The sequence below is a fragment of the Labeo rohita genome, chromosome 10, assembly GCF_022985175.1.
Source record: "Labeo rohita strain BAU-BD-2019 chromosome 10, IGBB_LRoh.1.0, whole genome shotgun sequence".
Taxonomy (NCBI): domain Eukaryota; kingdom Metazoa; phylum Chordata; class Actinopteri; order Cypriniformes; family Cyprinidae; genus Labeo; species Labeo rohita.
In genome coordinates this window covers 9,179,924-9,207,817 of record NC_066878.1, presented here as the reverse complement: position 1 = coordinate 9,207,817, position 27,894 = coordinate 9,179,924, and the positions used below count along the sequence as shown (strand labels likewise).

The window sequence follows — 27,894 nt, the reverse complement described above, 5'->3', positions numbered from 1 at the left end:
TACCGATTCACCAGCTGGCAATAATATCTGATCTTGTTTATGTTATGAATAAACGTTAGATGAGAGATTGGTACCTGAGTAGGCACTCCCAGCTGGGTGTCCGGGGACCGGCAGAGTGTTTGAGGTGAGAGGAGGAGGTGGAGGCAGAGCAGCAGGCGACGCAAACATATTGGAGTGATGAGGAAGAGTGGAGGGCGGCAGGGAGGGGGGAAAGGTGTGCGAAGCTGTGGGGTTTGCCGGCAGGGGCAGGGGGAAGGAGGCTGCCGCCGGTTGGTGATGGTGCAGATGAGGGGCTGGAGAGGGGCCCGGGGGCTTCCCTGGAGTGCTGCTTCGACTGCTGCTGTGAAGAAAGAGAGAATAAACGATTGTAAAAACGAACTCCCTTTCCAACCTGTAATCACAAACTCCTTTGTTCACTAAATTGCTTTAAGAGTGGAAAGGGTCCGCTATAAATTTAGCAAAAGGATCCAGTTTCAGAAACCTGGAAAGTGTGGCTACAGCGCTGAAGAATGTGTTATTCCTGGAGGGATTTCCCAGCCATACACACTGAAGTATTTATCAGAGTCGTATGCAATCTAACAAAGAGCTCATTTACAGGCTAAGTAATCATTTAAATGCTAATTATGTTCGTATTAAAAGCTGCACACATACAGAATAACACAAAGTATAATTATCATCAGCAGTCCAAAGGCGAGATGCTGCGCAGGGTGGACTACACAACAAATCTTAAGGATGGCAGAGAAGGGAGGGGAAGATCTGCTTCTCTGCGGGATACTGGGGCATCTGAGTCGAGCAGAGGAAGTGTTATCTACAAGCCGCCGCCAGCTACAAGGCAGCAGCAGCATCGACGTGGGAGGGGAACGAATCAAACCGTCTAATCTCTCAGCTGGGGTTCTCTCTGCGGTGCTGTCGGGCGCGCACACACTCACGTACAAACGGGGATTTGTGGCTCGTAGGCTCGAGGATTGATACATTTTACATTTTAATACAGAAATCATGCTGTTCCGCTACAGTATTTAAGAGCTGGGGCGCAGAACAGCTGCTCAATCAGCGTGTATAACACATCTGGAGTTTAACAGACAGTGTTAACACTCACCTCAGGCCGTTGAGGGTAAGGCTGCCGCTGTAGGCCGAAATTGGGCGTGGATGGCACCGTGAGGGCGGTCTGTGCTGCACGGGTTGGGTGGGGTTCTGCTGGGCTGGCAGCGCTGGTGATGGGGGGTGGTGGTAGATGCCTGGGGTTCGAGGTGGTCTTGGGTGAGGTGGAGGCTCAGGTGGGTGCTGAGGCTGGGCCGGGGGTGCCTGACAGGGCTCTTGGCCCTGGGTTTGAGGCAGGGTGGTAGGGGGCGACAGAGGTCTAAGTGGACGCTCTGGGCAAGGGTGTTGGGTTTGGGCTGGGCTTGGGGGCAAGGGTATCCCCCGGTTGGAGGGGGGCGGCTGGACGTGAAGAGGGGCGGGGAGGGGAGGTTTGGGATGAGAGGTGGGCACCAGTGAGGGGGTGGCCGAGGAGAGTTCACGGGACGTCTCCTGGCTCTTCTCTTGACTGCGCTCTAGGCCTGACACCTTGGGAATGCCCAGGCCTCGCAGCTCCTGGCTGGCATTGGTGGAGAGCGTGTCAACGCTAAAATCTGGAACTGAAGAGAGAGAGAGAAAAATGAGTGTTTCCGAAAGCACACATATTATGGAGATACAGGTCTATCAGCTGACTTATAGTAGTGCACTTCCAGAACAAAAATGTACATATAATGTACTCACTCCCTTGTCATCATGTTCAGTCATAAAGAAATTATGTTTTTTTTTGAGAAAAACATTTCAGGAATGTTCTCCATATAGTGGACTTCTATGGTGTCTATGGTGACCTTCTATGGCCTGCGAGTTAAAATTTCCAAAATGCAGTTTAAACACAGCTTCCAAGAGCTCTAAATGATCCCAGCCAAGAAAGAAGGGTCTTATCTAGCGAAACGATCAGTTTTACAATTATAAAATATTTACAATTTATATACTTTTTAACCTCAAATGCTTGTCTTGTCTAGCTCTGCAATGCGCATGCGTACTCTGTGTAATCTGGGGTCAATACAGTTAGGGTATGTCGAAAAACTCCCATCTCATTTTCTCTGCCAACTTCAAAATCGTCCTACATTGCTGCAGAAGTACCGATCCAGTGTTTACAAAGTGAATGTGCAAAGAAGGTTAGACGCCCTTTACAAAAGACCTAAAACAGAAATGTAGGATGATTTTCAAGTTGGAGGAGAAAATGAGATGGGAGTTTTTCAACATAATCTAACTAAATTTTTATTTTTATTGACAGATCGTTCTGCTAGATAAGACCCTTCTTTCTCGACTGGGATCATTTAGAGCCCTTTGAAGCTGCATTTAGGAAGTTCAAACTTGTGGGGACCATGGAAGTCCACTATATAGAGATAATTCCTGAAATGTTTTCCTCAAAAAACTATTTCTTTACGACTGAAAAAAGAAAGACATGTACATCTTGGATGACAACGGGGTGAGTTCATTGTCTGTAAATTTTTGTTCTGGAAGTGAAGACAGAAAATAAATCCTCATGCCACGGAAAACTGATTTACTTTACTATCAAAGACAGGTTTGCTGCTTCAGTGTTTTTAAAATAGCACAATTATTTTCGTAATTCTACTCTGCCAGGTCAAACGTGTCTTACTCATAACCAAATTCTAAGACCTAATATAGAGTCATCATAAAGAATTAAATCCTAACAAGCCAACATGTAAGTTCATGTGAATGCTTTAATGTTTTTTATTAGGGAAAGGTCATAAACTTTCTAAGGTAAACCCGACTGGCACACCCAAAAGCGGATATTAGAGTTTTATTGTACAAATTAATGCACTCTGTGATTGAAAAAGAAAGAGACTGTCAAACAAGGTTCAGTGTATTCTCTAGGACCAAAGGCTCATGGGGGATCACAGTGCATGGATAACTCCTTTCTCTGTTTGCCTCAAAGGAAACCACACCCATCTGTCTTTTCCATCTCTTCACACCCAGCCAGGCCTCCCTATCGCCTGCAGCAAGGGATATTGATTGAGCTTGAATCCCATAGGCTTTGGAGACTTTGCTGGAACAGAACTAAACCCCCATGGATTGCTGATCCTTCTCTCGTGCGTCTAGGGGCCTCCCAAAGCAGCGGCCCGTGGGGCCCAACTCAGAGCATAAGGTCTCGGTTTACAGCTGAGAGGCAGTGTGTGTGATGCAGTCATTAAGGGTCAGTGTGGCCTGCAGCACTCTACCAGATGAAGATCAATAATCTGGGAGTACAAGGAGCCCCTGGGGAATGTGTTTGTGTCAAACATCTGCCATGTGACATAGGGGAAGGCAAGACACGCGTATGCACAAGCACTCATACGTATGCATATACATGCACGCAAAGGAACAAACGAAATGCGCACACACAAAGGCCGATCATTTCAATGCATATGCCGCAGACTGAAAAATATACCCATTGAAGTGAGAGACACAGGCTACCTCATTTGACCCGTGAAAGCTCACAATACCCCGCGGCTCTGGCACTCTAAGCACACTTTAACAAACAAGGGCAGTTCAGCCTCCCAGCTCAGAAACAAGCCGTCCAGAGGGTGCAATAAGTCACCCTTTATCCTGCCTGAATAACTGGATTTAAAGCCGAGAGGGCTAACAGCACTCAAAGAAAAGCCTTTCACACTTGTTTGTGTCAGAATGAGGGCTTTTATAAATGAGTTCCCTTCAGATTATATAGCTCCAGTAGGCCGTCAACAACTGACATGACATGCAAGGACAGACGTGGTCTCTTTACGAGACACACAAAAGCGTGGGTGCCCATCTCCCTCGCTCTCTTTCCTGCGCCGTGGCCTTCCTGTAGAGACTTTTGATGGAAAATATCCAAAGCTCTTCTAAAAGGCTGAACCACAGAGAGCTCTGCTGCTCCTCCCTGGAGCGACTCTCTCAATGTACTAACATGCCTAAAAAAAAACAAGACGGCGAGTGAAAACACTGCTTATTCTTCCCGTAATGAAGACTCCAGGGCCGGGCAGGGAGCAGAGGAGAAGTGTGTTTCTCCTCCCTGGGGAGTTAATTTGTCAAGTCTCCTTGATCCCTGGAAACAAATAAATGCAGCTTTCTCTCGCCTCGCCAAAAAAGAGTGAAGAGAGGTGATTTTTATTCCAAATGGCAGCCGTGGAGGAGGATGTTTATTAAGATGGTAGAACAGACCGGGAGGCGGACTTTGTAAAGTTCTCATCTGATCACACTATGTTTATGTATGTGTGTGTGTGTTTTTGAGCAGGATTAAGGTCTACAAGGCTCCTGGAGCAGTGCGCTTGGGTGAAGTCTCGACGGACAGCAAAACACAGCTCATTATCCTGAGGTGAGTCCACTCTGAAAGAACACACCATATTCAGCTGCTAAAAACCACAGAGTCCAGAGCTCTCATAAACAAAAGGGGAAAACAGAACAGAACAGATATTATCCACATTTTTCAGATAAAATCTCATTTGCATACCAAGTCTGCATATTATCACTGCTATGACTTCAAACGATTTTATTATTCTAAAGCTGATATATAAAATAGAAGGAAGAAATATATACTAGACAAATTAGGATTTACCAAATACTAAACTAAACGTCTGCCTGAGGTGGGGCCACAATGTTGACTTAAATTAGGGTGTGTTCACACTTGTAGTTCGGCTTGTTTGGTTTATTTGGTTTGGACCAAAAAGCAAAATAAATATCCCACAAAGTACCCATTCACCGATCACTCTGCTCAGCACCGCTTTAAGTCAAATACACCTAATGCCGTCTGCTGGATGTGTACATATGATTTTATTTTTACCACCTGCCAACTGGCACTTTATCTTGTTCCGCTTCTTCCCTTCGTGAAACCATGTCTATGCGTTGCATCGCATTACATTCTGTTTTTGGTTTGTTTAGTAGTATTTGGTCCATGTTGCGTTCATATTTCATTCAAACTGCACCAGAGTTTGTTTGGAAGCAGTCCAAGACTCTGTTTGGTGTGCAACAGGGTTCGGATGGCAGCATTCATACTTACTCAAATGAAGCATACTAACAGAGCAAGTGCACCAGAGTTCGTTTTAATCAAACCAAACATGACAAGTGTGAATTCGCCCTTAATTACATCAATCCTGTTTAACAGCAAGGCAATTATGTAAACACAAACTCAATCAGTCCTTTTATCCACCTTTTTCTGAAGACAGAAGTTTCGCCCGACTGGAGCGCCGCTTTAAATTTCCAGCCTCTAGCGTTTCTAGTCAAATTAACATATATTTTCCAAGCTGACAATATCACTGCTTGATTTTAGTTTGACTACTTGAAACCTGTGCACATTTTTATAGTTAGTTATACTGAAAAAGTTCAATCGATCTTTTTCACCTCGTTTTAATATGAATTTCTGTGGAGACCAGAACACAAAAATACCAAAAGGAATCCTTCATGGTTCTGCTCATCAGTTACTCAGGAAAAGGTGGATATTTTACATTAATTAAAGAAACAGTGCACAAGATGTGTCCAAACCAGTTTCAATTTCTCTCTTCACTGTTTTCACACTGTTTAATCAATAGCAGCTACTTCCAGACTGTGTTCACAGCATCTACAAAATATCACAGTTTCCCTTTCATATAGATTGGTGCGAAGTTCTAAAGTCATCTTTCAAACTATCCAAATTTGTGGTCAACTGAATCAAAGTCTGCACCAAAACACTTACATGAAAGTTCTCCAAGATAAAGCTGTTTTTATTGTCTATACATACTGTTTATCTACTGTTTCACAGCTTTACCCAGGCACAGTTCACATTCCAAAGCCTTACTAGTGACCTTCGGTACAGCAGCACAAAACATCTCAATTTAGAGCAGAACAATAACAAATGTTTTGTCTGTGAAGTATAACTGGAAAATGCACTGTTTAGCAATTTTCAATAAGTGCTTTTATTACACTAAGAAATAACTAAGGCACAGGCAAGAATATCGATGAGTGCAAGTGTGTTGAGTGAGAGAGAGAGAGGAATTTGATTTAGATAGTGCTGATGCATTGATTTTAGGAGTCTGTGTATATAATCATCCGAGTATTTAAACGCTCACTGCCATCAGAAAAGACTTTAAACTGTATCTAGGCCTATCTTTCCTTAAAACAGACTAGTTGTCTAGCCATCCAGACCGAAATCAAGACTACTTGAAAGTGACTGAAATGCACTTTGAATTCTGCCTTTCTAAATAAGTTTGTGTGCTGTTATTAGTAAGTATACTGATACCAGAATACTTACTTGGCCTCCCTGGGTGGTAGGTGCTGATAACCAATCCTTCTGGCAAATGCCAGTCATGCTGTTACACTGGGCTTTAGGCATCCTGACACTTCTACATCCCATCCACCCTGAAATAGCCCACATACCCCTGTCAAGCTAGAGATGAGGTCTGGGGTTACGGGGCCTTCCTTCATTGCCCCCAGCCTTGTGTTAAACTCTTCCCTTCATTGTAACTGACAGCCCTGCACGTCTTCTCCGCCTGACGGCCATTTTACTGTCAAATCAGCTGGGTTGAGACTTCAGCCCGCTGGTAACAGCTTAGACATGGCTATTTGTGATCACTCGGAGCAGAAGAGAGGACAGGGGGCTTTAGAGAAAGATGATGCAAGGACCACAGAGGGCAGCTTCAAAGCCATTGCTGAAACAATGCAGCCTCACATCCTCATATTTCAGAGATTAACAACTTTAACCAGCTCCGACCTGATGATGACAGCAGCAGTGGGCTATTCTTATTGTCTTTGAAGCCGCTCATCTCTCATCAATGACTTAATCTCACAGTAAACATCTTGCATCATAAATAGATTAGCGTAAAGCAACTGAAAAGGATGTCATTATGCAATAAGAAGCTGCTGAACTCAACAGCTGACATGCTCATACTACAGTAACGGCGCACCTGTGCTAGGTGTTCAGAACAGGTGTTTGGAAAAAAACCAAACCTGTTAATATGGCCGTTTAAAAGAACATCGCTTGATGTAATCAACAGTAAAACACTGATACGAGAGCACGGCTGCAGGTGATGCAATAAAAAGAAACTGCCAGCTCACGCACACAGAAACACGCTTTAACGTATTTCCAGCAGATGGAATGCTGATATAGTATGGCTTTAAATATGAGCTGAGGGTAGGAAGAGAGAATGTTAACACAACCGTGACTGAGGTGCTGACAGACTAATCCCAGCTGACAGTGGCCACATCTGTGGTGTACACATGCAAGATCATACACAAACAAAGGCAAGCCACCACATTATCTCCATACCAATTGCATGCACACACAAAAATGTAGAAAACCGATGTTATCTGTACAATTAGGCCTGGGTGAGAGAAAGAGAAATATTTTTGCCACTTGTGTCTGTGTCACGTTTATGATGTTGTGAGATGTTGGTTGCGGTTAACAGTATACCGGCAACTACATCAGCCAAATATTGCGAAGGCGATATTTATTTACATTTTAGTGGAAGGAGATCACTCCTGGTCCCTAATTGAGCCAAGCTCACAGCCATAATCAATCACTGTAATGACAGACAGGCCAATCCACCTCTTAACCTTTGGGCTGAAATAACACACTCGGGCAGGCTGCTGACCCAGGAGTCTTCATTACGCATTTAATATCACGGTGAGCTAATGCTGCAAACACTCAGGGGCTCATCCTAACAGCATTGTCTGGCTGTCAATAGTTATTTTTTCAAAAAAAAAAAAAAATCTTTTTTTAAAACAGTGAACAACACAGTTGCCCAGGTAATGGACCAATCAGAGGATGTTTGTAAATAGAAGAGGCTCATGGGTATCATGTGAGATCATGAATACTTCATCATGTCAGCGATAATCTAAAAGAGGAAATCAACTGGCATACAGATTCACAGGAGACAAACAAACTAAACCCGACATGCCATTCTGAGCATACATGGGACATTTTTGAGGAGACTGAGCAAACATGACAGCAGATGTCTGGGTGTTTATATTGGCTGCCCATTTAATGTCACAATTCACTCTGCACTCAACACTGTGCACTGTGTTTGTTGCTTTTTATGGATGCGTGTGAATCTGTGCGATTGTTCAGTTCAGTGCATGTGTGAGGGTTCGTCTCCCACAGATGGCTAAGGTGGTAACTGCTGCTGCCGCTGTTTAAAGCTGGTCAATCTGCTGTAATTACTGTGATTAACACAGAGATGTTTTTCTAAGCACTTGTGACAGACACACTGCTCCCCAGGGCCCTGAGAGTGCACACACACACACACACACACACACACACACACACACACACACAACTACTACTACCACCCATCCCACCCTCACAAACACATTACCGTCAGCTCATTCTCACACGCACCTCATTCACTCTGTCACACGTCGCTTTTCACTGCCTCTGCTCCAAGCTGGCAAGCCCCTGCTGTTGTTACTACATTTGCTTTCTGTCTCTGTTGAACACTTGCTTTTTAGCACCCCTATGAATGTTTGTGAGATATCACATCTCAGTGTATCAGATTTGAGTCTAGTCAGTCTGAACATGCCTATGATGCCCAAGTCTACGCAACCATGTCACCAGGTTTTGAAACACAGATCCTCTGTGTCTTTCGCTAGCTTTCTCTCTGATCATGGGGCTCGTGGCAGATGTACATTTCAGAGTATGTTAAGGAGTGTGTGTGTCTATGTAAGATAGAGACAGGTTAGACTCTGGCAGAAGGATTGGTTTCATCCATGGTGAGGACAGTGTTGATCCCTCTGAGAACAAATCTTTATATATCCCAGAGGACTGAGATCATGTGCACACATTGAAACCAGAGAATGCTCTGACAGCAACTGGGAATGTGCACACACACAACCCAGAAGGGTGTTAACACACTTGCTGCAAGTGTATAGAGTCACCCAAGGAAAAGGCATAACTCAGTCTCTTTTCATCAGTCACTATAGACTTTAATCTGTGTAAAATGTATATTTAATTAGACCCTGGATAAAAATAAGGCTGAGGGACAGAAGTGCAGACCATTGACTTCACTTAGGCCACACAAGTTATTTAATTGTTAACCAACAGTCTTTGGCTTTGTTTTGACAAACTTGGTCTGACTTCATCTGGAAATTATGATTTTTTTTTTATGGTCCAATCAATTTCCAATGGATTAAATAAATTCCTGCCCTATACACTGCCGTTCAAAAGTTTTAATGTTTTTAAAAAATACTTTTCTGCTCAAAGCTGTTGATTTAATTAAATATACAGAAAAATATATAATATTGTGAAATATTACTGTAATTTAAAATGGTGGTTTTTCTGTTTTAATAAACTTTAAAATAGAATTTATTTCTGTGATGCAAGTCTTCAGTGTCACATGATCCTTTAGAAATCATTCTAATATAATTTAAATTTTTGTAACAATATACACTACTGTTTGAAGTTTGGGGTCAGTATTTTTTTTCCTTCTTTGTTTGAAAGAAATCAATACTTTTATTGAGTAAGGATTTGTTAAATAGACAGTGATAATAAAAACTTAAATTGTTAGAAAAGATTTATATGCTGTTCTTTTTAACTTTTAATTAATCAAAGAATCCTTAAAAAGAAATATCACAGGTTCCAAAAAATATTAAGCAGCACAACTGTTGCCAACATTAATAATAAATCAGCATATTAGAAAGATTTCTGAAAGATCATGCGACACTGAAGACTGGAGGAATGGCTAATAAAAAATTATGCTTTGCATCACAGAAATATATTCTATTTTAGAGTATACTGAAACAGAAATCCACTATTTTAAATTGCAATAATATTTCACAATATAACTTTTTTTTTTCTGTATTTTTAATAAAATAAATGGAACTTCAGTGTTTAACAATTGAGCAAATGATACACAGGCACATAAGACAATGAGTTACTAAGCAGACTGTACTTCTGTCCATCATACTCTCTTGAATTTAAATCAGCCATTTCATTCAGCCTAGCACAACAAGCAAAGACTACACTTGAGTGTTCACAAAATTACAGCTCTGTAATTTGTTTTGAATGAAGGGAAATTGTTACATCTGACTGTGAAATGCAGATGATTCAGCTGTTCAAAGAGCAGCTGCAGTGATAGTGAATACTGATGTAAACATGCCGGAAACTAGACAAAACACCAGCAGCACAGTCAGCCTCTGAGAAGACTTACACTTGTGGAAAACAAAAAGAGAGAGGTGATGAGGGAGTCTAAGTCCTGTCAATCAGCACTACACCTTATTTTAGCTGCACGCTTTTTGTCAGCAAGCACAACATTTATATTTTAATTTCTAGACCAAGGATAAGAAGTTACACCAGCCATTTTTTGACATTTCCAAGCTATTCTTTATGAAGTTTACGCTGTCATTGACTTTGACAGCGCATCTTAGGTCCACCCTTAGAATTAATCTGACACAGAGGTCACATGCCAAAATAACGCCTATATTCATCTGGTAGTGAGTGTTAATTTCACCCTGTCTAGACCTCTTACAGCCACTCTCTGTTAAACAAACCCTCTTATCTCTTTCTGAAAAGCAGGTAACTAATGCTGCGGGTAAATGCAGGTATGACTGTAAATATCTGCAGCTTTAAAAGCAGTCATGCAAGTCGGCATCCACTGAAAAACCAAACCTGAACTGTGAGTCTCCATGTGACCTTGTAGTCATCAAAGATTTTAATAGAGGACACAAGAGCATTATGTCGAACAGATGCCCACTGTAAAAAGTGAGACAGTTGTGGTAAGATCCTGTTGCAGTTACAGCGTTCAAAGTATACACTCACACACACACACACTTTCACACTAGCAGATGGCGAGCACACCAGAACTGACGTGTACACCCTGCTTATTCTACAAAAAGGATTACAAGACACCTGTTTACTGTCAGTAACTGAATGGAGCGGAAGTCAGTCTTTCCATCACCTTATCTCCTTGCTATTTCAGTGATTCATGAACTAATGAAGAAGCTCTAAACTGAGTTTCACAAAGCAGAAATATATTCTCTCTCTTTCACACACTCACACACACACACACACACCTACCCATCTAACAGGTCCACCTGCTGCTTGTGATGGCTGTTTTGCCCTGCCATATAACTAGTATCCTGTACAGTGGTTGAATGACACACACAGCTTAATTTGGCCCCAGCGGTAAGTGGTTTAACCCAGTGGGTTGTACCATAGTGTTTAAGGAGGTGGGGATCAGTGTGTGTTGCTTTGAAGACAGCAGGGTAACAGCTATTGCTGGAGAGAGGGAAGGACCTGACACACAGTGAAGAACAGAGACTAATAACAACCCCACTGTGCGCTTACATGCATACAAAAATAAATGTTGGCCAATAGAACAGATGACAATTAGTGGTGCTTGATACAAAAAAATCCTAGATTTGCTCTGAATGAGGGACTTCAAGTCATTTTTAGAAACCAGAATATCATAAGCCGGGTTTCCATCCAAAGTTGTGAATTTAATTGCACAAACTGAAAGTGAATAAGCACTGTTCCCATCCAGTCGAAGAGAACAAAATCGTCACTTCCTGATAAACTGACACTAAATATCACTAAGAAAAGAAGAAGAAGCCACTGAATATAATAATTTTCATACTTGCAGTTTAGAGTGGGCAGACGAAACAATAAATGTGGTCATTGCTTTTAAAGGTGGATCCCTGCTGTTTGGGAATACAGGCGTGTAGGAAAGCTCTGGGAGGCAATTATAGAAATACTTTGAAAACAGACTTTGCATTTAAAAATAAACATAACATTTCAGATGCTGTGCAGTGGGATCGTTCCACTGGTTAGTCAGATTATGCTGTCCCATAGCGCAAAATCACATGACTTTTTTGATGCGCATGGAGAAATTTATTTGCAAAATGCGTTTCCACCTCACATTCACATTAACTTTTCTTCACACAAGTCAAAAAACCTCAAGCGGGCGAAAAATGTTATACATTTAAGAGATGATTTGGTGTTTCCATCACTTGTTTCTGATGGGATACTTCAAAATGTGCATAAAAACAGGGTGATGGAAACAGCTATAGAGTCACATATATACACACACAGTTTTGCCTGTTTGTGTTCATATATATTTAAATGTAAATATTATTGTATACAAATATATAGGAAGCAGACAATAATAATATTGTATTTTAATCAACTGTTTTATAATGTGAAAAATATTAAAAAATATTACAAATTTATATAATCAAAAGCAATGCCCTTGCATTGTATCAGAAAATACATCAAATATAAAATATATATATAAAATCTATATTTTCAAGATATCATAACTAAAAATTACAAATGTTAAAAATGATAAAATGGCATATTACATGTTGTTTATTTTTATTCATATAAATATTTCCAATTTTCTGCTTCCAGTATAAATTTATTCCAATATCCATTACCTTTTTTTATATTTTGATGCATTACTCATATAAAAATGATGCATTACTCATATAATGAATTGTTATAAATTATAAAATATACATAAGGTACACACCAGGCAAAGGTTCTTGAACAATAGTATTTTCACATTTTTTTTTTATGTCTGTGATCACATGATCCTTTAGAAATCAAAAAACATTATTATTATTATTATTTTGAAAACAGCTGAGGTTTCTTTGATGAATAGAAAGTTCAAAAGAACAGCATTTATCTGAAATAGAAATCTTTTGAAACATTATAAATGTCTTTATCATCACTTTTGATCAATTTAATATTATTTGCTAAATAACAGTACTAATTTCTATAATTTCTTCACACACACACAAAAAAGAGTAAATAAATAAAATTATACTTACTCCAAGCTTCTAATTGGTATATTTTATAATGTTAGAAAAGATAAATGCTGATCTTTGGATCTTTCTATTCATCAAAAAATCTTGAAAAAATGTTCTCAACTATTTTAAATAATTTAATCATTTTCATTTTGAAGACTGGAATGATGATGCTAAAAATGTAGCTTTGATCACAGGAATAAATTTTTAAAATATATTCAAATAGAAAGCATTATTATAGATTATAGGTAGCATTATTTTAAATAGTAAAAATATTTCACAATACTACTGCTTTTGCTGTATTTTGAATCAAATAAATGCAGGCTCGGTGAGCAGAAGAGAATTCTTTAAAGAACATTAAAAATCGTACAGTTCAAAAACTTTTGACTGGTAGTGTAATAATGGCCTATACGAATATGGTTTCTAATATATCGGCACACTGCAAATAGTTCTGAAGTGTGTATTTGTGTGCATATTTATAAGTGAGTGGCTGCAATCTCTTTGACACTTTGACATCAGCTGAATTCTGCCTCTTTAGATCACCATTAGTGGTGTGTCCCTTAGGGAACTTCAATCAGTCCTGTAGTTTTTTCCTCTCTCACTCAGGTTTCACAGCTGAATGTTTTTAATCCATTCAAACAGGGCAGAAATTGCACTCAATGCCTCTCTGTCTCTCTGAATGTGTGACACAGGGGACAGAGTGCTGCCCTTCACTGAGATCCCTGGAAACATAAGCCCTCCAACAGCCCACCAGAACTGGCACTTACCAGCTCACACAGCCTGTGTGTGTGTGTGTAAAGCTCTCTCATTACCCAAGGCTCATGTTTCAGTAAGTTGGGGATTAGAGACACACATGCTGTCTGTGTGTGTGTATGCCTAAGGGGTGTTAGGACTGAGCCACCTGGAAACTCAGCCTTCCTAGGGCATGGCCGTAAACCAATCCTTTGGCTCGACCTGTTGCCAAAGAAATCCAGAATCCAAAGCAGATTCTCTTTCTTTTCCCTCATTCCCATGTTAGGATCTCTTCCGACTATAACAAGTCCATCCTTTAAAATCTAACTCAATTGGTTGTTCTTGTGTTGATCGAAGGAAACTGGGGCTGAAGTATGTGACGCAAGGCGGGTGAAGTGTTCTGCGTGTGTGTTCTGCACGTCTTCATTCGTTTATTTGAAGTGCTAAGGGAAGCCAAAACAGCCAGCTGCCTCGGGAGTCTCTCAACACGCTCTTCAGTACGACAGAGGTTGGGAGAGTCGTCGGGCAACCCAGGACCCTCAGACCCTGTGAGACCTCGGGTTGGGTTACTATCAGAACAAAGCCGGCTCTGTGCGGGGCAGCACTCTCAGAGGAGGCCGTGGCTCAGACGGACACACTGACACACACATACTTGTTATGGGACCTAAGAATCATATATCATGTCTGAGGCAGAGGGGAAGCAGAGTCTCTCAAGTGTATGTCGGTAGGCACCAGCGGTCAGAATTCAATGCATTTGCGTGTGTGTTTTTGTTGTATCTAATCTAAACAGCAGCCCTCAGCAGGGCGACTTGTTTGCTTTTCCAGTGTCCCTTAAGCCCATGCACTGAGGCCCAGACTGAAATGTCTGGTTTAGGATGTCACTGTTTGAATAAAACTTGATGTACGGGATAAAGACCGCCATTTAAAACCAAAATCAAACGGCGTCTTGTCAGAGCAGTGTAATCTGGAACAGATGGTGACAATCCTGCGAACGGGACAGCTCTTCATAGGGCTTATGAAACCACGGCCCGGGTGTGGAATCTCCCATAAATGGAACCAGTGGTGATAAAATGGAACATTTCACACTTCATTAGTGCTTATTTATATGAAAGCACACACTGGATTTTCCCTTCAGCAAAGAATTCTCTGGAGCTACCACAAGCTGGCCCGAATTGAGCAAGGCCTCCAGGCGACCAGATTTTGCTCTATTCAGTAGGCCTATAGTGCCACACTTATAGGAACCAAAGTATTGTGCCTGTATAGGTATAGTTGGACCATCCTTGGTGTGTACGGGCCTTAATTTAAAGTTTACCACATGCTCTAAGGAATAGTCATGGATCATGTGATTGCTCAAAAGGGGAGCCAAGAGACATCTGACTAGCATTTCAATAGGGAATCCAGCAGAAGTGATGGAAACAGAGAGGACAGAGGTGAGGAGAGGTGTTCCTAATCCTGGCCTGCAGGGCCAAAGGTGTTTATTTTTACCCCAGAGAGGAATGAGTGAGTGTCAGCAGAAGAAATGCTGCGAGATGGAGGGAGGGCTTGGGTTAGGAAGCATAAATTCTTTGGGGAACAATTAATACTCTGCTTTTCCTAGATATGAACACCCATTCTGCACTCAGTCTGTTCACCAGCTGTGCCTCTACACTTGTTTTTTTATCCCCCCTTTCCAACTGAGCATTTCAGTGTTTACTATTTGAGTGAGGAGCTCTCTCCCTGAGGGACGACAGGGGTGGCAGAGAGGCAGTTATCCCACCCAGAAGGTGGTCAGTCAAAGCATCTATCCGTGGCTACCACCATGGGTGTTCGAAAGAATTTCTCTCTCACTCTCGTCATGGGTCACAGTTTCTCACCAGCTTGACCCTACTTCAGGCTAGTGCTGATCAGTTGAAAAACATCTAGCAGCTATAGCAGCTCCTGGACTTTATATAGCTCGCCTTTCAGTCTTAATGGCACATATTTTTGTCTAACTTCAGCACAAAACAGGCCACTAACTGGTGTCTGGAGACTTGAATAAAGATGCTCATAATAAGAGATTTTGTCATCTTCAAAAGAGAATCCAAGACGACATTACAAACTGTGAAGATGACCGAGAACCCACAGGCTAATTGTCATTTCTTCAAGCAGCTGTTTTCCTAATGTTATAAGGTTATGCCAAGCAAGTCTGGGTTTGACAACTTGAGACGTAGATCTAATCCTGCTCTGGTCAAACACATGGGCTGGAATTTTAATCAATATTTCAATGGAGTACCGAGAAAGAGACTGAAGGGATTACAGTTATTTACACATGCAATTCAATTTAAGCAATTCATGCAAGAAGACCCACAAACACATCTGCAGATGTGCAAAATTTCTTTGAGGTGCATTAGCTGTTATAGGATCAGTTCCTCCAGCAATTTAGACTGCTCAGTTTGAGCCAGATCAGTCGGAAATGGTGATAAACACTGGCGCTTGACCTTCAACCTAAGTGACCTCTGACCCTGAGGGCAGGGGTGTTAACTTATCTAAGTTTAACATGGTCAGGAAAGTGTGTTGTAGTATTTGTGCTCTCTTTATCCCATGATTACACACCTCTCTGTCTCTCTCCAGCTGAGCACTGGCGATCCAGAGGCCTAAGTACTGCTTCTCTGAGGTTTTGGGTTAAAATATACTTAAGCACACACACACTTGGTCGAGATCTCCGCACGCTAATCGCCCTGTTACCACCGAGACCTCGAACTGCCATATGCATAATTGCACAAAACAAATTGACAGACCTGGGAATAGACAAAAAAGTGGGAGCTGGAGGGAAGGAAAGAGAGAGAGAAAGAAATAAAATAAATGTTCAACTTGTCCAAACAGAGGGAACGGGAGCTACGAGGTGATGTCATCACAGCTGTAAGGCAAGGTTTCAACCACAGGGAGACTTTTCACTTCTGCTTTCAGTTTCTGTCACTCATTTATGTCAGTCAACCATGGTAAGACCACCAGATATTTTACACACACATACCTTTCAGATTAAGCACAGACAAAGAAAATAGACAAGTCCACTTCGAACTGCCAGTGCATTGTGAAATTTGTTCTGAATTATATAAATGCACCCAAATACACTAACATTCAAAAGTTTGGGGTCAGATCACCAGGACTGCATACAATTCTAGTAAGAACAGTAACGTCTGCCATCTGAATATATTTTAAAATCCAGTTTGCAGAATTTTAAGAATCATATTTGGTACTCAAGATACAGTTATAATGTTGAAAACACTTGTGTTGCTTAATTTTAATGTAAATTTTTATTAAAAAATACTGACCCCAAACTTTTGAATGATCTCAGAGTGGCTTCTGTATAGTACAAATATACTCTATCATTAAATAGCATTACAACACTTCTCTCAGTTTCTCTGATAAGACAATGACATGTAAAAGAAGCCCAAAAGTGATGCCCTGTGCCCCCTCAGTAGACACAACTTTTATCTCTAGAGTGCGACCCATTCAAACGTTCACGCTTGACTTTCATTTAGCTTGATGGCTTCCAGACTCCCTGCGTTTAGCGTAGCATGTCGGATATAGTAGTGTTTACACAACGTCTCTTGTCTCCCTGGCCTCTCTTTCTTCCTCTCTCTGTGCACCCTCCTCTAGTCACCAAGATGGATGAATTTACTTTAGTCCTTCAACCTCTGGGGTTTGGGAACAACCTCGGAATGACCTCTTTGAGAGAGAGGGACAGATTGAGAGAGAGTGTAGGAGTGCAGTCGCGGCTGTGTTATGACTACAGGCGGGACGGAGCGAGATGATGGATAGTGTTAAACGAGTGTCTGACTTCCAATTCATCACCAGTTCCACGGCATCTCCACCTCTTCTTCCAATACCGCCAGTGTGCGGCTCTGTGTTTTAAAACACGCTCTCGTTCCCTGTGGCAGGAAAACCACTTAAAGCAAGCCTACTGGAAAAACAATAATCATATGGTTATACAACAATGCTTACTCATACGTGAGGACAACCACACACATGCATCACTGGGCAGGCTGTGAGAGTGGGTGGCGCTATTGTTTGCTGGCCTTAGGGAGTAAATCAGGATGTTGCCCATGGTGTGTTAACCTCTGTGTGTTTGTGTGTCAGGGGATGAGACATCACTGCAGACTACAAACACAATGTGCTGTGAATTACAGCCCATCTTTCATCACACACATTCACAGAGCCATAAATTACAGCCTGTCTCTATACAAACTATAAAGACATGACCACAGAGATATGCTGGGTCAAGATGCTGATAGTTCAATATGAGGAAGACTAGCTGAGCCAACTGAGAACAAATAATCAGTTACCTCCCCTAAAACAGAGAGACAGATGTTCTTCATTGATCCTCAAATCAAAAAGAAAGAAAACAGGAAACTTTGACTTCATCAGTCATTCATTCCAATTGGTTACTCAACATAAAACAAGACAACTCAGACAGACAATCTGAGAGATTGCATACATTATCGACTAAAGATAAAATGTTAAAGCAATAAGCAATTAAGAATGGCTTTTACTAGGCCAGCAGTCTAAACAGATTTGTCAGTTATAATGCTTAGGTTTGTGACAAGATGCACATTTCCAATGTAGACTGGGTGTTAGCTTAACTTTATGCTGTTTCCAAGCAACAAAATGACCCAAGATCATTACATCACTTTCCAAATTAATATAAAATGTGCAGGATCATATCCTGTTTATAGCAACGGCTTCAAATGTGCTTCATCCAATTTGATTTTAAAGCTACATACATCTGTTTTATCCACCTGATATCCACTGTAAGAGAACACGCTGACATTTTTAACTTAAATATGCAAGGCTTCCTGCGTTGCTAGTTGCTACCACTTATTTTGTACTTTGATGTACACAAACAGTCTATAACGATGCTTGATGTTGCAAACTGGTATTTGTAATCAAGTTATTTTAATGTATTATCATAAACAAACACACTGGTTTGAAGTGCAGATAGTTTATGGTCTACTGCACTGTTATTCTTTCAGTTATTTACCTTTATACTGTAAATAGAAAGTCTCGTACATTTACAGGACACTTATTTCCGTGTTCCAAAATAATGTGTATAGATAGCATGCATGAAATGCAAAAAAAAAAAAAAAAAAAGCCTTTCAAGCCAGTGTCAAGCACACAGAATCTGGTATGCAAACATTCATCCAAACACACATACGCTTCTGAAGCTTCAGACATTTGTGAGTCTACAGCACTCAGCGAGCGCTCCGCTATCTCAAGAGCTCTCCACATCCATCCATCTAGCTCTTAACAACTCTCATCTGCCTCAAACTTCATCTCTCTGCCTCCTCTTTCCTTCTCTTCATCCTCTCTCCCCCCTCTTTTTCAATCTCTCGACAATGTCATCGTCAGTGAAATTACACCTTCCACACAGGGCCTCACCCGAGTCCTGCTCTTCAGAAGAGCGCTGCGCTGCCTGCAAGCACGCTTGTGCGTGCTGTCGATTAAGTCTGAGTCTGCTAATTCATTCAATATTGTGCAAGACAGCTGATCAGCTTCTGTGGTTTTTATATACAAGCAACCAAGCTATATACTAAACATACATAAATATTACATTATGCATTAGACCACAGCAGACACTGGGTGAGTGCCGGCAGTAGCTAGATTTTATTCAATGCATGACCAGGCATAAATAAAACACAGCACTCACAAAATGGCTACCTTCTGTCTTATGAATGATGCTAGAAATGAAAACAAAAATGCCATTACTGGGAATTATTGCCAAACAAATCAAAAACAATCTGTTTAGTGGTCTGGGCCTATGTTGAGGTGCTCCTAAATGGGACACTGACAGCATACCGAGAGGGAGAGAGAGTGAGAGAGCATGAGGTATCTGGAGTGAAGTCTGTAGCGACAGCTCTGTCTTATCATCCAAGTCCAAATGCGGCCAATACAATGTCAGACTCAATTTATACTCTGCAACAAAATGAGGTTTTACATGGAAAAAGCATTTAATTCATGAAAACAATTAATGTTTCCTCTAATTTTTGTTTTTGCAGAACAAAATCAGTTTGCATTTGACAGACACATCTTGAAGAAAATTATTTATAAGATCATTTTTGTCAACATAACGTATTGGTATAGATACAGTTGAGGTCAAAAGTTTACATACACTTTGCAGAATGCATGTTATTGTTGTGAACAATAATGCATGTTATGGTTGTGAAAATAGTAACTGAATTTATTCAATTGACCCCCTTCAAAAGTTTACATACACTTGATTTCTTAATACTGTGTTGTTACTGAATTTTTTTTTATGTGATAGTTGTTCATAAGTCCCTTGTTTGTTCTGAACAGTTAAACTGCCTGCTGTTCTTCAGAACAATTCTCCAGGTCCCACAAATTCTTTGGTTTTTCAGCATTTTTGTGTATTTGAACCCTTTCCAACGATGACTGTATGATTTTGAGATCCATCTTTTCACACTGGGGACAACTGAGGGACTCATATGCAACTATTACAGAAGGTTCAAATGCTCACTGATGCTCCAGAAAGAAAAACGACACTTTAAGAGCCAGGGGTGTAAACTTTTGAAAATAAAGACGTGTACATTTGTCTTATTTTGCCCAAATATCATATTTTATTTCATTTAGTACTGTCCTTCAGAAGCTACAGAAGACACTTACATGTGTCCCAGAAGACAAAATAAGTTAAATTTACCCTGACCTTCAAATTCAAAAAGTTTTCACCCTCCGGCCTCAACCTTCTGTAATAGTTGCATATGAGTCCCTCAGTTGTCCTCAGTGTGTATAGATGGATTTGTGTTTTTTTCCTAAAGAACAGCTGGCAGTTTAACTGTTGAGGACAAACAAGTGACTCATGAACAACTATCACAAAAAAAAAAAGAAAAAAAAAAAAGGATCATTCAGGTAACAACACAGTATTAAGAATAAAGTGCATGTAAACTATTGAATGGGGTCATTTTAATAAATTCAACTATTTTTTTCCTCTTGTGGACTATATGTAAATGACTTTTGTGTGAAATATCTTATTAAGGTCAGTACTAAATAGAATAAATAAAAAATAACATGCATTTTCTATGATCCCTCTTATTTAGGTAAAATAATTTACATTTTGCAGATTCAGCAAACTTTTCAACTCAACTGTATATTTCTCAGTAGTTAACTGGTTACAGTTCCTTGTTGTTCTCACTCTTACTTGCTCTGAAATCGAGCAAAAGGCTTCTTAGATGCACAAGATGCAGGCGATGAATACACTAATTGAGGCAGGCTGGTTGGCAGCCACCTGCAGGCTATGTGAGAGAGACAGTAATTAAGTCGAACATTTAATGATTCTGCTTAATAGGAGTGAGAGACGGAGCAATGAGGAGAGAAAAAAGAAAACAAGCAACAATTACACAAAACATCAGGAGGGAAGGATGAAACAGGAGAGGCAAGGAGAGGGTCTAATTCGACAAAGAACGTGAAGTGGGCATGTATGTAAATCTTACTGAACAGGTTGTCACTCAGAGGAAACTTCATGTTTGTCATACAAACACATTAAGCACAGAATCAAGTTTTTCTTTTTGGCACAAATTATGTGACAAAACTAACGACGGCATCTGTTTATTCCTTCTTCTCTTCTGTCTCCAGTGCTCAAAATGGCCTACAGCCCTATAAATGATCTAAGATCACTTTTGCTCTGCTCTTTTTGGAGTTTGATCTATATTTTCCCCTCAGAGGTGACTCTTCCCTCTCATCTCGCTGTTGAATGTGAGGCATTTTGTGAGCGTCAACCACCTGAGCGTGAAAAAAAACAGCAGCGAGCCTCTCGTTCTAGGCTCCGGGCAAATATTGACATCTTTTCTGTTGCCTGTCTCTCAACTCCTTAGTTCTGCGTTCTCTTTCTTCTTTTGTTCATAAGGGTTAAGAGTCTGAGCGACTGGTAATCCTCTGTAACAGAGAGCGGCGTTCTGTGTACACTCGCCGTCTTTCATCTTCCTAAAACCTTCCAATAAAAATACCACAGCGCCTAAGTTCATTTGCACCTGTGCTTTGGAGGATGATCCTCTTTTCTCCATCCCTTGTGCCAATGGAAAGATTTGCATACGGCAAGGCGAGAAAGGGACAAGGGGAACGTGAAGGAGAGAGAGAAAAGACGCACATTTAAATGGAAATAGAGTCTGAAGGGAGACCAAGTGGCCTGGCAGTCAGCGAGAGGAGAAAGCATATTTGTGTACTGTTTCCCAAGCGCCAGCTTTTCAGAAGCAGAGGAGGCGGGCATGTGTTAGTTTAAGGCGCACAAAGGGAGTTTTAATCCTTTCAGAAGGGACGTAATGGCCACGGCGAGGCGTCTCCAGGAGGGAAAGCCTTTCCGAAAAAGGGTCGCCATTCAGCGCCCCTCTGAACTTCACAAATCAAACCTCTAAAGGCCTTCAAAGAGCAGAATGTGGGAAATGTGTTTGGGGTCCCGAGGGAGCGAAGCAAGGGGGAAAAGGAGGAACAAGGGGCTTGTCGGCATCAATCAGTCGCTCTCTCTCACCTCCCCGGGGTCAGATCTCTTTCCAGCCTCCGTCGCAGCCCCCCCACCCATCACGCTCTCCATCCTGGTAACGCACCATTACAGAGGAATGTGGATTCACGAGGCTGGGCTCCATTATGTTGGCCTGCCTGGGGTTTGTAAAATGGGGGAGCTCAAATTCCAAAGGCTTTAAGAGCAAATTAGCGGTGTGCTGATGGGCTCCTGCTGTCTAAAGACACTGAGGTTTTAAAAGCAACTCAACTGACTCCCCGGATCCTTTGACTCGCGCGTTCTTACCGCAGACTCAACTTCCTACGCGCATGGCGGGACGTTTACATGCACACAAAGAACAGACGGTGCGAGCATCGCAGCTCCTCACTGTATAAACACAAAGCGTGCTTTTAAAATAGACACGGCAAACAATATCACACACGCCGAGTATCAAACCAGCAGGGTAGAATTGCTTCTTCCACTACCGTCTGTGCCGCAGATCCAGCACCTTTATTTAGCATTTCACAACTAATCAATTTCCATAACAGAAGCCAGACGCCGCTGCACATGGGACCCAGTGTGTGGCGTTTACACATGCTGCGCGCCTGAAATGGATTTTCTCATTCATCACTCAGCAGCACATTGGGATCTGTTTAACAGAGTGGCTCAGATGGATTTCTCCCAGCCCATACGCTGTGAGAAAGCACGGATACAACACACTGTGCCTGTCAATGGAATCGTCGTCAGCCTTGAGGAAATGCTCTATTTCCCATGCCACCCCGGAAAGCAAAACACATTAAACGTAATCTGAATGCAATAGTGGTAAATAAGGTTGTCTAGAATAATGTGACGGGTTCTGCTTCACAGTTACTCATACAATATATAACAGTACATATTATACACACCAGGGTTACGCCTTTAAAACATAATTTTACAGAAAAGAACAACCATAACAATTCAGAGTATGCGCCTCCATAGGAACCCAGAGGCAGAACTGTGATTTACACAAGTAATAAGCATAAGCAGAATGTAATAAAGAAAGTCCACCACGTACCTTTAACTGCAGCTGTGCTGAAGAGTTTCTCTGAGCTGGCATCTGAGCCCTGAGAGAGAGCGAGAAAGAGAGAGTCAGTACATCTGCTTCAGAACTAAGCAGGTGGGCTTCATCATCAAAGGTAGCGCAGCACTAATGAGCGCAAAAATCAGTCGCTTCCCACAGCGGCCACTGGATGGCACTGTGGCTCCATGCGAAAAACGAAGCGCTGCACTTCAGACCGGGTTGAACGCATTAACATTGCTATGTTATTGTGCAAACATCCAGCGTTGCAATTTACACAGCATTTAGGTAATGAAAGCCTATTTAAGTGACAATGTGGTGTCAAAGGGGCATCGGCTAATTCAATTGGCTAAACAGCAACAAAGATGGAACCATTACAGTCCATCCATTAGCATCTAACCTGACTCTCCACTCAGTCACTGGAGAGGAAAATAATGCACGAGCTTTGTGCACTTTTTAACAATTTTACAACGATTAACCAACACGATAGCACACAGAAAATCTTCTGCGTGAATGTAAACGTCTTTTATTGGATACACAAGTAAGAATGTTCTCAGGTTGTTGTAAAGCAATTATTCTGACAGGTTTAGCAACACTATATCCATATCCTGCTCGAGGCAAAAACAACACTGACAAGGCACGACAACCCTCTAAAATATTTGTTTATTTAAAAGACATTTCCATGGCTAAAAATAGCTATGTAAATAAAGCGGTAACGGCATTTTCACAGCTGAAAATGTCTGTAATAATAATAATAACAATAATGTGATATGCATTCATTAACACATGACGTCAAAAGACATCGTTTCCACACAACGATGCGTTCGCCTGACCGCTTTATTCAAACCACAACCGAAAAACATCTGGCAACATTCACTGCAGAGATTTCAACTACAATTATCCACAACCAACGACAAGAAAACAGCGCTCCAAATCCTCCAGCCATCGAGTAATCCATTGAAACTGATTTTAATTCCCCTAAAACGTCGAATGACATTGTGGTCATCGAAATATGAACTAAAAAAAATCCATTTCTGAGGCATATGAAGGTGCGGTGTACCTTTTGATGTGGCGAGGTTGGCACGGACGAAAATAACAAGTCGAGAAATCACTTTCAGGAGGTTTAGTAAATACGCCGTTTCACATTTCTGCTTGTCAAACAATGTAATCCACAAACAGGCGGCGAATTCCTCTCGCTCCCTTTGAGCGAATGACAGCCATGCAAAATAAGAAGTAGCCTTTCCCAGGGAAGAAGAAAAACATCCAGAGCTCAAAGCGAGAGAGGTTCTCGGACAAAGGCAGCCATGTGTCTGGTACCCAAGAGCGCAGAGAAGTGGAGAAATCCTTCAGTTCGTCCTCTTCGCGCGAATTGGCCGTTTGAAATCCTCGCCAACCGTCGCTTAACGGACACGGACTTATGCGCTTTTGTGTGAGGGGCGCACTCAGTGACAAACCATCTCCCGTGCGCTCAAAGCAAGGAAAAATCCAACAAAGCGTGCAGTATTTTCCTCCTATAGGCAGAATGGGTGGAGTAAAGCCGCACTAGAACCCCGACCGCCGCTTCCTTTCCTCGAAATCGTCGCCGGTTTCAAGCTCGTGTCCTGTTCGTCGCGCAAGTGCTGCCCGTATCCACACAAACTCTCTCATTCACCCACGGCGCGACCGGGTCCTCCCACTTCCTGATTCTAACCTGACTTCATTCAGCTCCTACCCCCTGCTTGTTTCTGCCTCACACACACTGAACGTGCTTCCTCCGCTCAGCTTCACCGGACAGACGGTGTGTGAGTGCGTGTGCGTGTACGATGCTCAATGAAAGCTACTGGCAGCGGAGTCCTGAAAGAGTGCAAACAGGAGACGGAGCGACCGGGAGGGAGAGAGCGAGAGAGAAAGAGAGAGAGAGAGAGAGAGAGAAGAGGAGGGAACTGGGATAGAATGATATTCTTTCACTCTCTGGCCGGAGTGAGATGATGTCAGCTGCTAATGAATTTCCCAGTAGGGTGCAGCTACTGTGAAGGGGAGGGAGACAGAGACTCTCTTCATGAGCGCCACACACCTCTCTGGTTCCCTCAGCCACAGCCTTCCTTCACTGGGGTTAGAATCACCCAGGCTGACCCAGAACAGCACAGTTTGCCCTGCTGAATAATTAGTGTCTAGTGTGTAGCGATGTATGAAATGTAAGTCACTTTCAAAGTAGAATACAGTTCTGGTCAACAATGTGGCAGCATCCAATGTGGACTAGCGTGGCGGATATTTAACACTAGGAAAAAGAATTAAAGACTAAACTGATCAACCACGTCTGCGGCGATTATACGCTAAGACCGGCCTTAATTGTGTTTCCAAACCACGGTGTAATATTAACCTCCTTTCCTCAGGGTTTGAGGAAAAGCTTGAAGATCTAATTCCACTAACCTCAGTTCATGAACACTCAAACCCAAACAATCCTCCAATCTTAAGATAAAGCCGGACATTCCTGGAAAATCTCCTTAATCTGACTGATTTGGGGTCCCTTGGCTTAGCAAACCAGTATTAACCCTCTGCACCGGGGTCAATGGATTAACAAGGGACTCGCATTGCGCTGACCTCTGACCTTGACTGCCCCCAACAGAGTAAGAGAATGAGGTAGCTTATTGCTGGATGTTTATCTTTCCTTCTCTACATCTCTCACCCATTCTCCTTTGAGCCAAGGGGAAAAAATGGAGCTGCACGCTCCATCAATATAAAACCACACTCAACCTCCAACATCTGCCTCGACCAAACAACACACGTGAGTTTATTTTTCTATGTGTAAATTAAAATAAAGTTTTTCCAGAAGTTCAACACATGCAATCTATAGTGAGTATAGTGTTTTATTATTTTCCTATATTAAAACTGAACTTGGAATCTCAGAATTGCAAAATAAAACAAAAAATGAAATTAAAATGTTAATTTTAATTTATTATTAAAGTAGAAATAAAGTCTCAGAATTGCAAAGTTAAATACAATACTACTATTAAAAATATTATTATGCTTCTGTTTGTAGTGAAATATTTAGTAAAATATTGTTATACTACTATAATATTTTGCTACTTATACTATATTATTAGCTACAAAACTCACTCAAACCAAATTGTGTACAATTGCAGTTGAGGTCAAGAGTTTACATACACCTTGCAGAATCTGCAAAATGTTATTTTACCAAAATAAGAGGGATCATACAAAATGCATTATGTTTTTTACTTAGTACCGACCTGAAAAAGATATTTCACATAAAAGTTGTTTATATATAGGCCACAGGAGACAATAATAGCTTAATTTATAAAATAAAATGACCCCGTTCAAAAGTTTACATACGCTTGATTCTTCATAGGGTGTTGTAACCTGAATGATCCTTCAGGTCCCACAAATTCTGTTTTTTCAGCATTTTTGTGTATTTGAACCCTTTCAAACAACAACTGTATGATTTTGAGAGTCATCTTTTCACGCTGAGAACTGAGGGACTCATATGCTGAAAAATGCTGAAAAAAATAAGAATTTGTGGGACCTGAAGGATTTTTCTAAAGAAGCGTGCACAGTTTATCTGTTCAGGACAAGAACAACTATTACTAAACATTCAGGTAACAACACAGTATTAGGAATCAAGTGTATGTAAACTTTTGAACAGGGTCATTTTATACATTTAACTATTTTCTCTTGTGTACTATAAGTAAACATCTTTTATGTGAAATATCTTATTCAGGTCAGTACTAAATAAAAAATAACATGCATTTTGTATGATCCCACTTCTTTTGGTAAAATTATTAACATTTTGCAGATTCTGCAAGGTGTATGTAAACTTTTGACCTCAAATGTATATTAAATTATTAGCTACAAAATATACTCACACCAAATTGTGTACAATTATATATTTAGAGTTTACATAAAATTGCCTTTTTGTGTTCTCACATTTCTTCGTTTTAATTTCATAGATGAACCGACAGTAAAAAAGAAATGAAATGCAATAAACCATCTTGGTAAGGGACCCCTGAGAGAGCCGAAAGGCTCATACCAAACACTGAGAAGTCAGTGCCACTCAAGGGAGAGGAGGGGGTGGATTTTTAAAATACTCCCACCCCGCACATTTTTTTTGCCCTTCACTAATTTCTGTATCACAACAAGCCTGAGGTAATCTAGATTGAGCCCAACAGGCGTTAAGAATTCAGAGGCGGCTCAAGCTTATTAGGTTTATGAGACTCTAAGTTCAGGGTGTGGAGGACAGGTTCAGCACTGTTTAGGGGCCCAGGATCAGGTGGTCAGAAGGGCCACTATCAAACACCCTTTGAGAATTCAAAGGAAACATCATTGGTAATTAACCATGCAAAGTGTAGTTATGGATACTTATATGAGCAATGAGTTCTAATGACCCTTTTAAGTGCAACCAAAATAGCAGAATAAAATCGTTAAAGAAAATGTAAAAAATGTAGAAAATGTATGATATTACTGTTTTTTTTTTGGTTCCCATTTTCTGCATAATATATTACGCTTGTCATTTTTTCCCCCAAACCACATAGTATATTTTTATTTGGACGTAGAGTAACCGTGGCGAAATTGGTTTGGCTATAAAAAAAAGGTCCTTTTTCATCTATATTTGATTAAATAGATATGATTACATTATGATTACATATATGGAGCATGTCAGGGTTTGGATGAGGTGCACCAAAGCAGCCTTCGTCCCCGAAATCAGAGCTCGCTTTCCTAAATGCCTATCATCAGATTTGAGCGAAACCTCAAGCCTGTGATTACCGCTCTCCGCTCCACAATCAACGTCCGGATCTCTCAGCGCAGATTATTTTTAATTCAAATGAAACGCTGACAGACTACAGAAAGCAGGCAGAGAAAGAGGGTGAGAGAGAGAGAAATG

General features: G+C 41.2%; 1 protein-coding gene across 10 annotated transcripts in view; it reads right to left on the bottom strand.

The window, feature by feature from the left end:
* auts2a (activator of transcription and developmental regulator AUTS2 a) overlaps positions 1 to 27,894 on the bottom strand; it is a 466,844-nt gene that overhangs the window by 13,214 nt on the left and 425,736 nt on the right. For 6 of the 10 annotated variants that reach the window (XM_051120205.1, XM_051120207.1, XM_051120209.1 and 3 more), the window contains 3 exons: positions 23,016 to 23,064; positions 1,097 to 1,634; positions 75 to 340 (listed from right to left, as the gene is read on the bottom strand). In XM_051120205.1, the coding sequence (XP_050976162.1) occupies positions 75 to 340; positions 1,097 to 1,634; positions 23,016 to 23,064 (853 nt within the window). Of the gene's footprint in view, positions 1 to 74; positions 341 to 1,096; positions 1,635 to 10,627; positions 10,712 to 11,035; positions 11,126 to 23,015; positions 23,065 to 27,894 lie in introns of those variants that run through there. The other 4 variants (XM_051120206.1, XM_051120208.1, XM_051120213.1 and 1 more) reach the window with 3 other exon arrangements.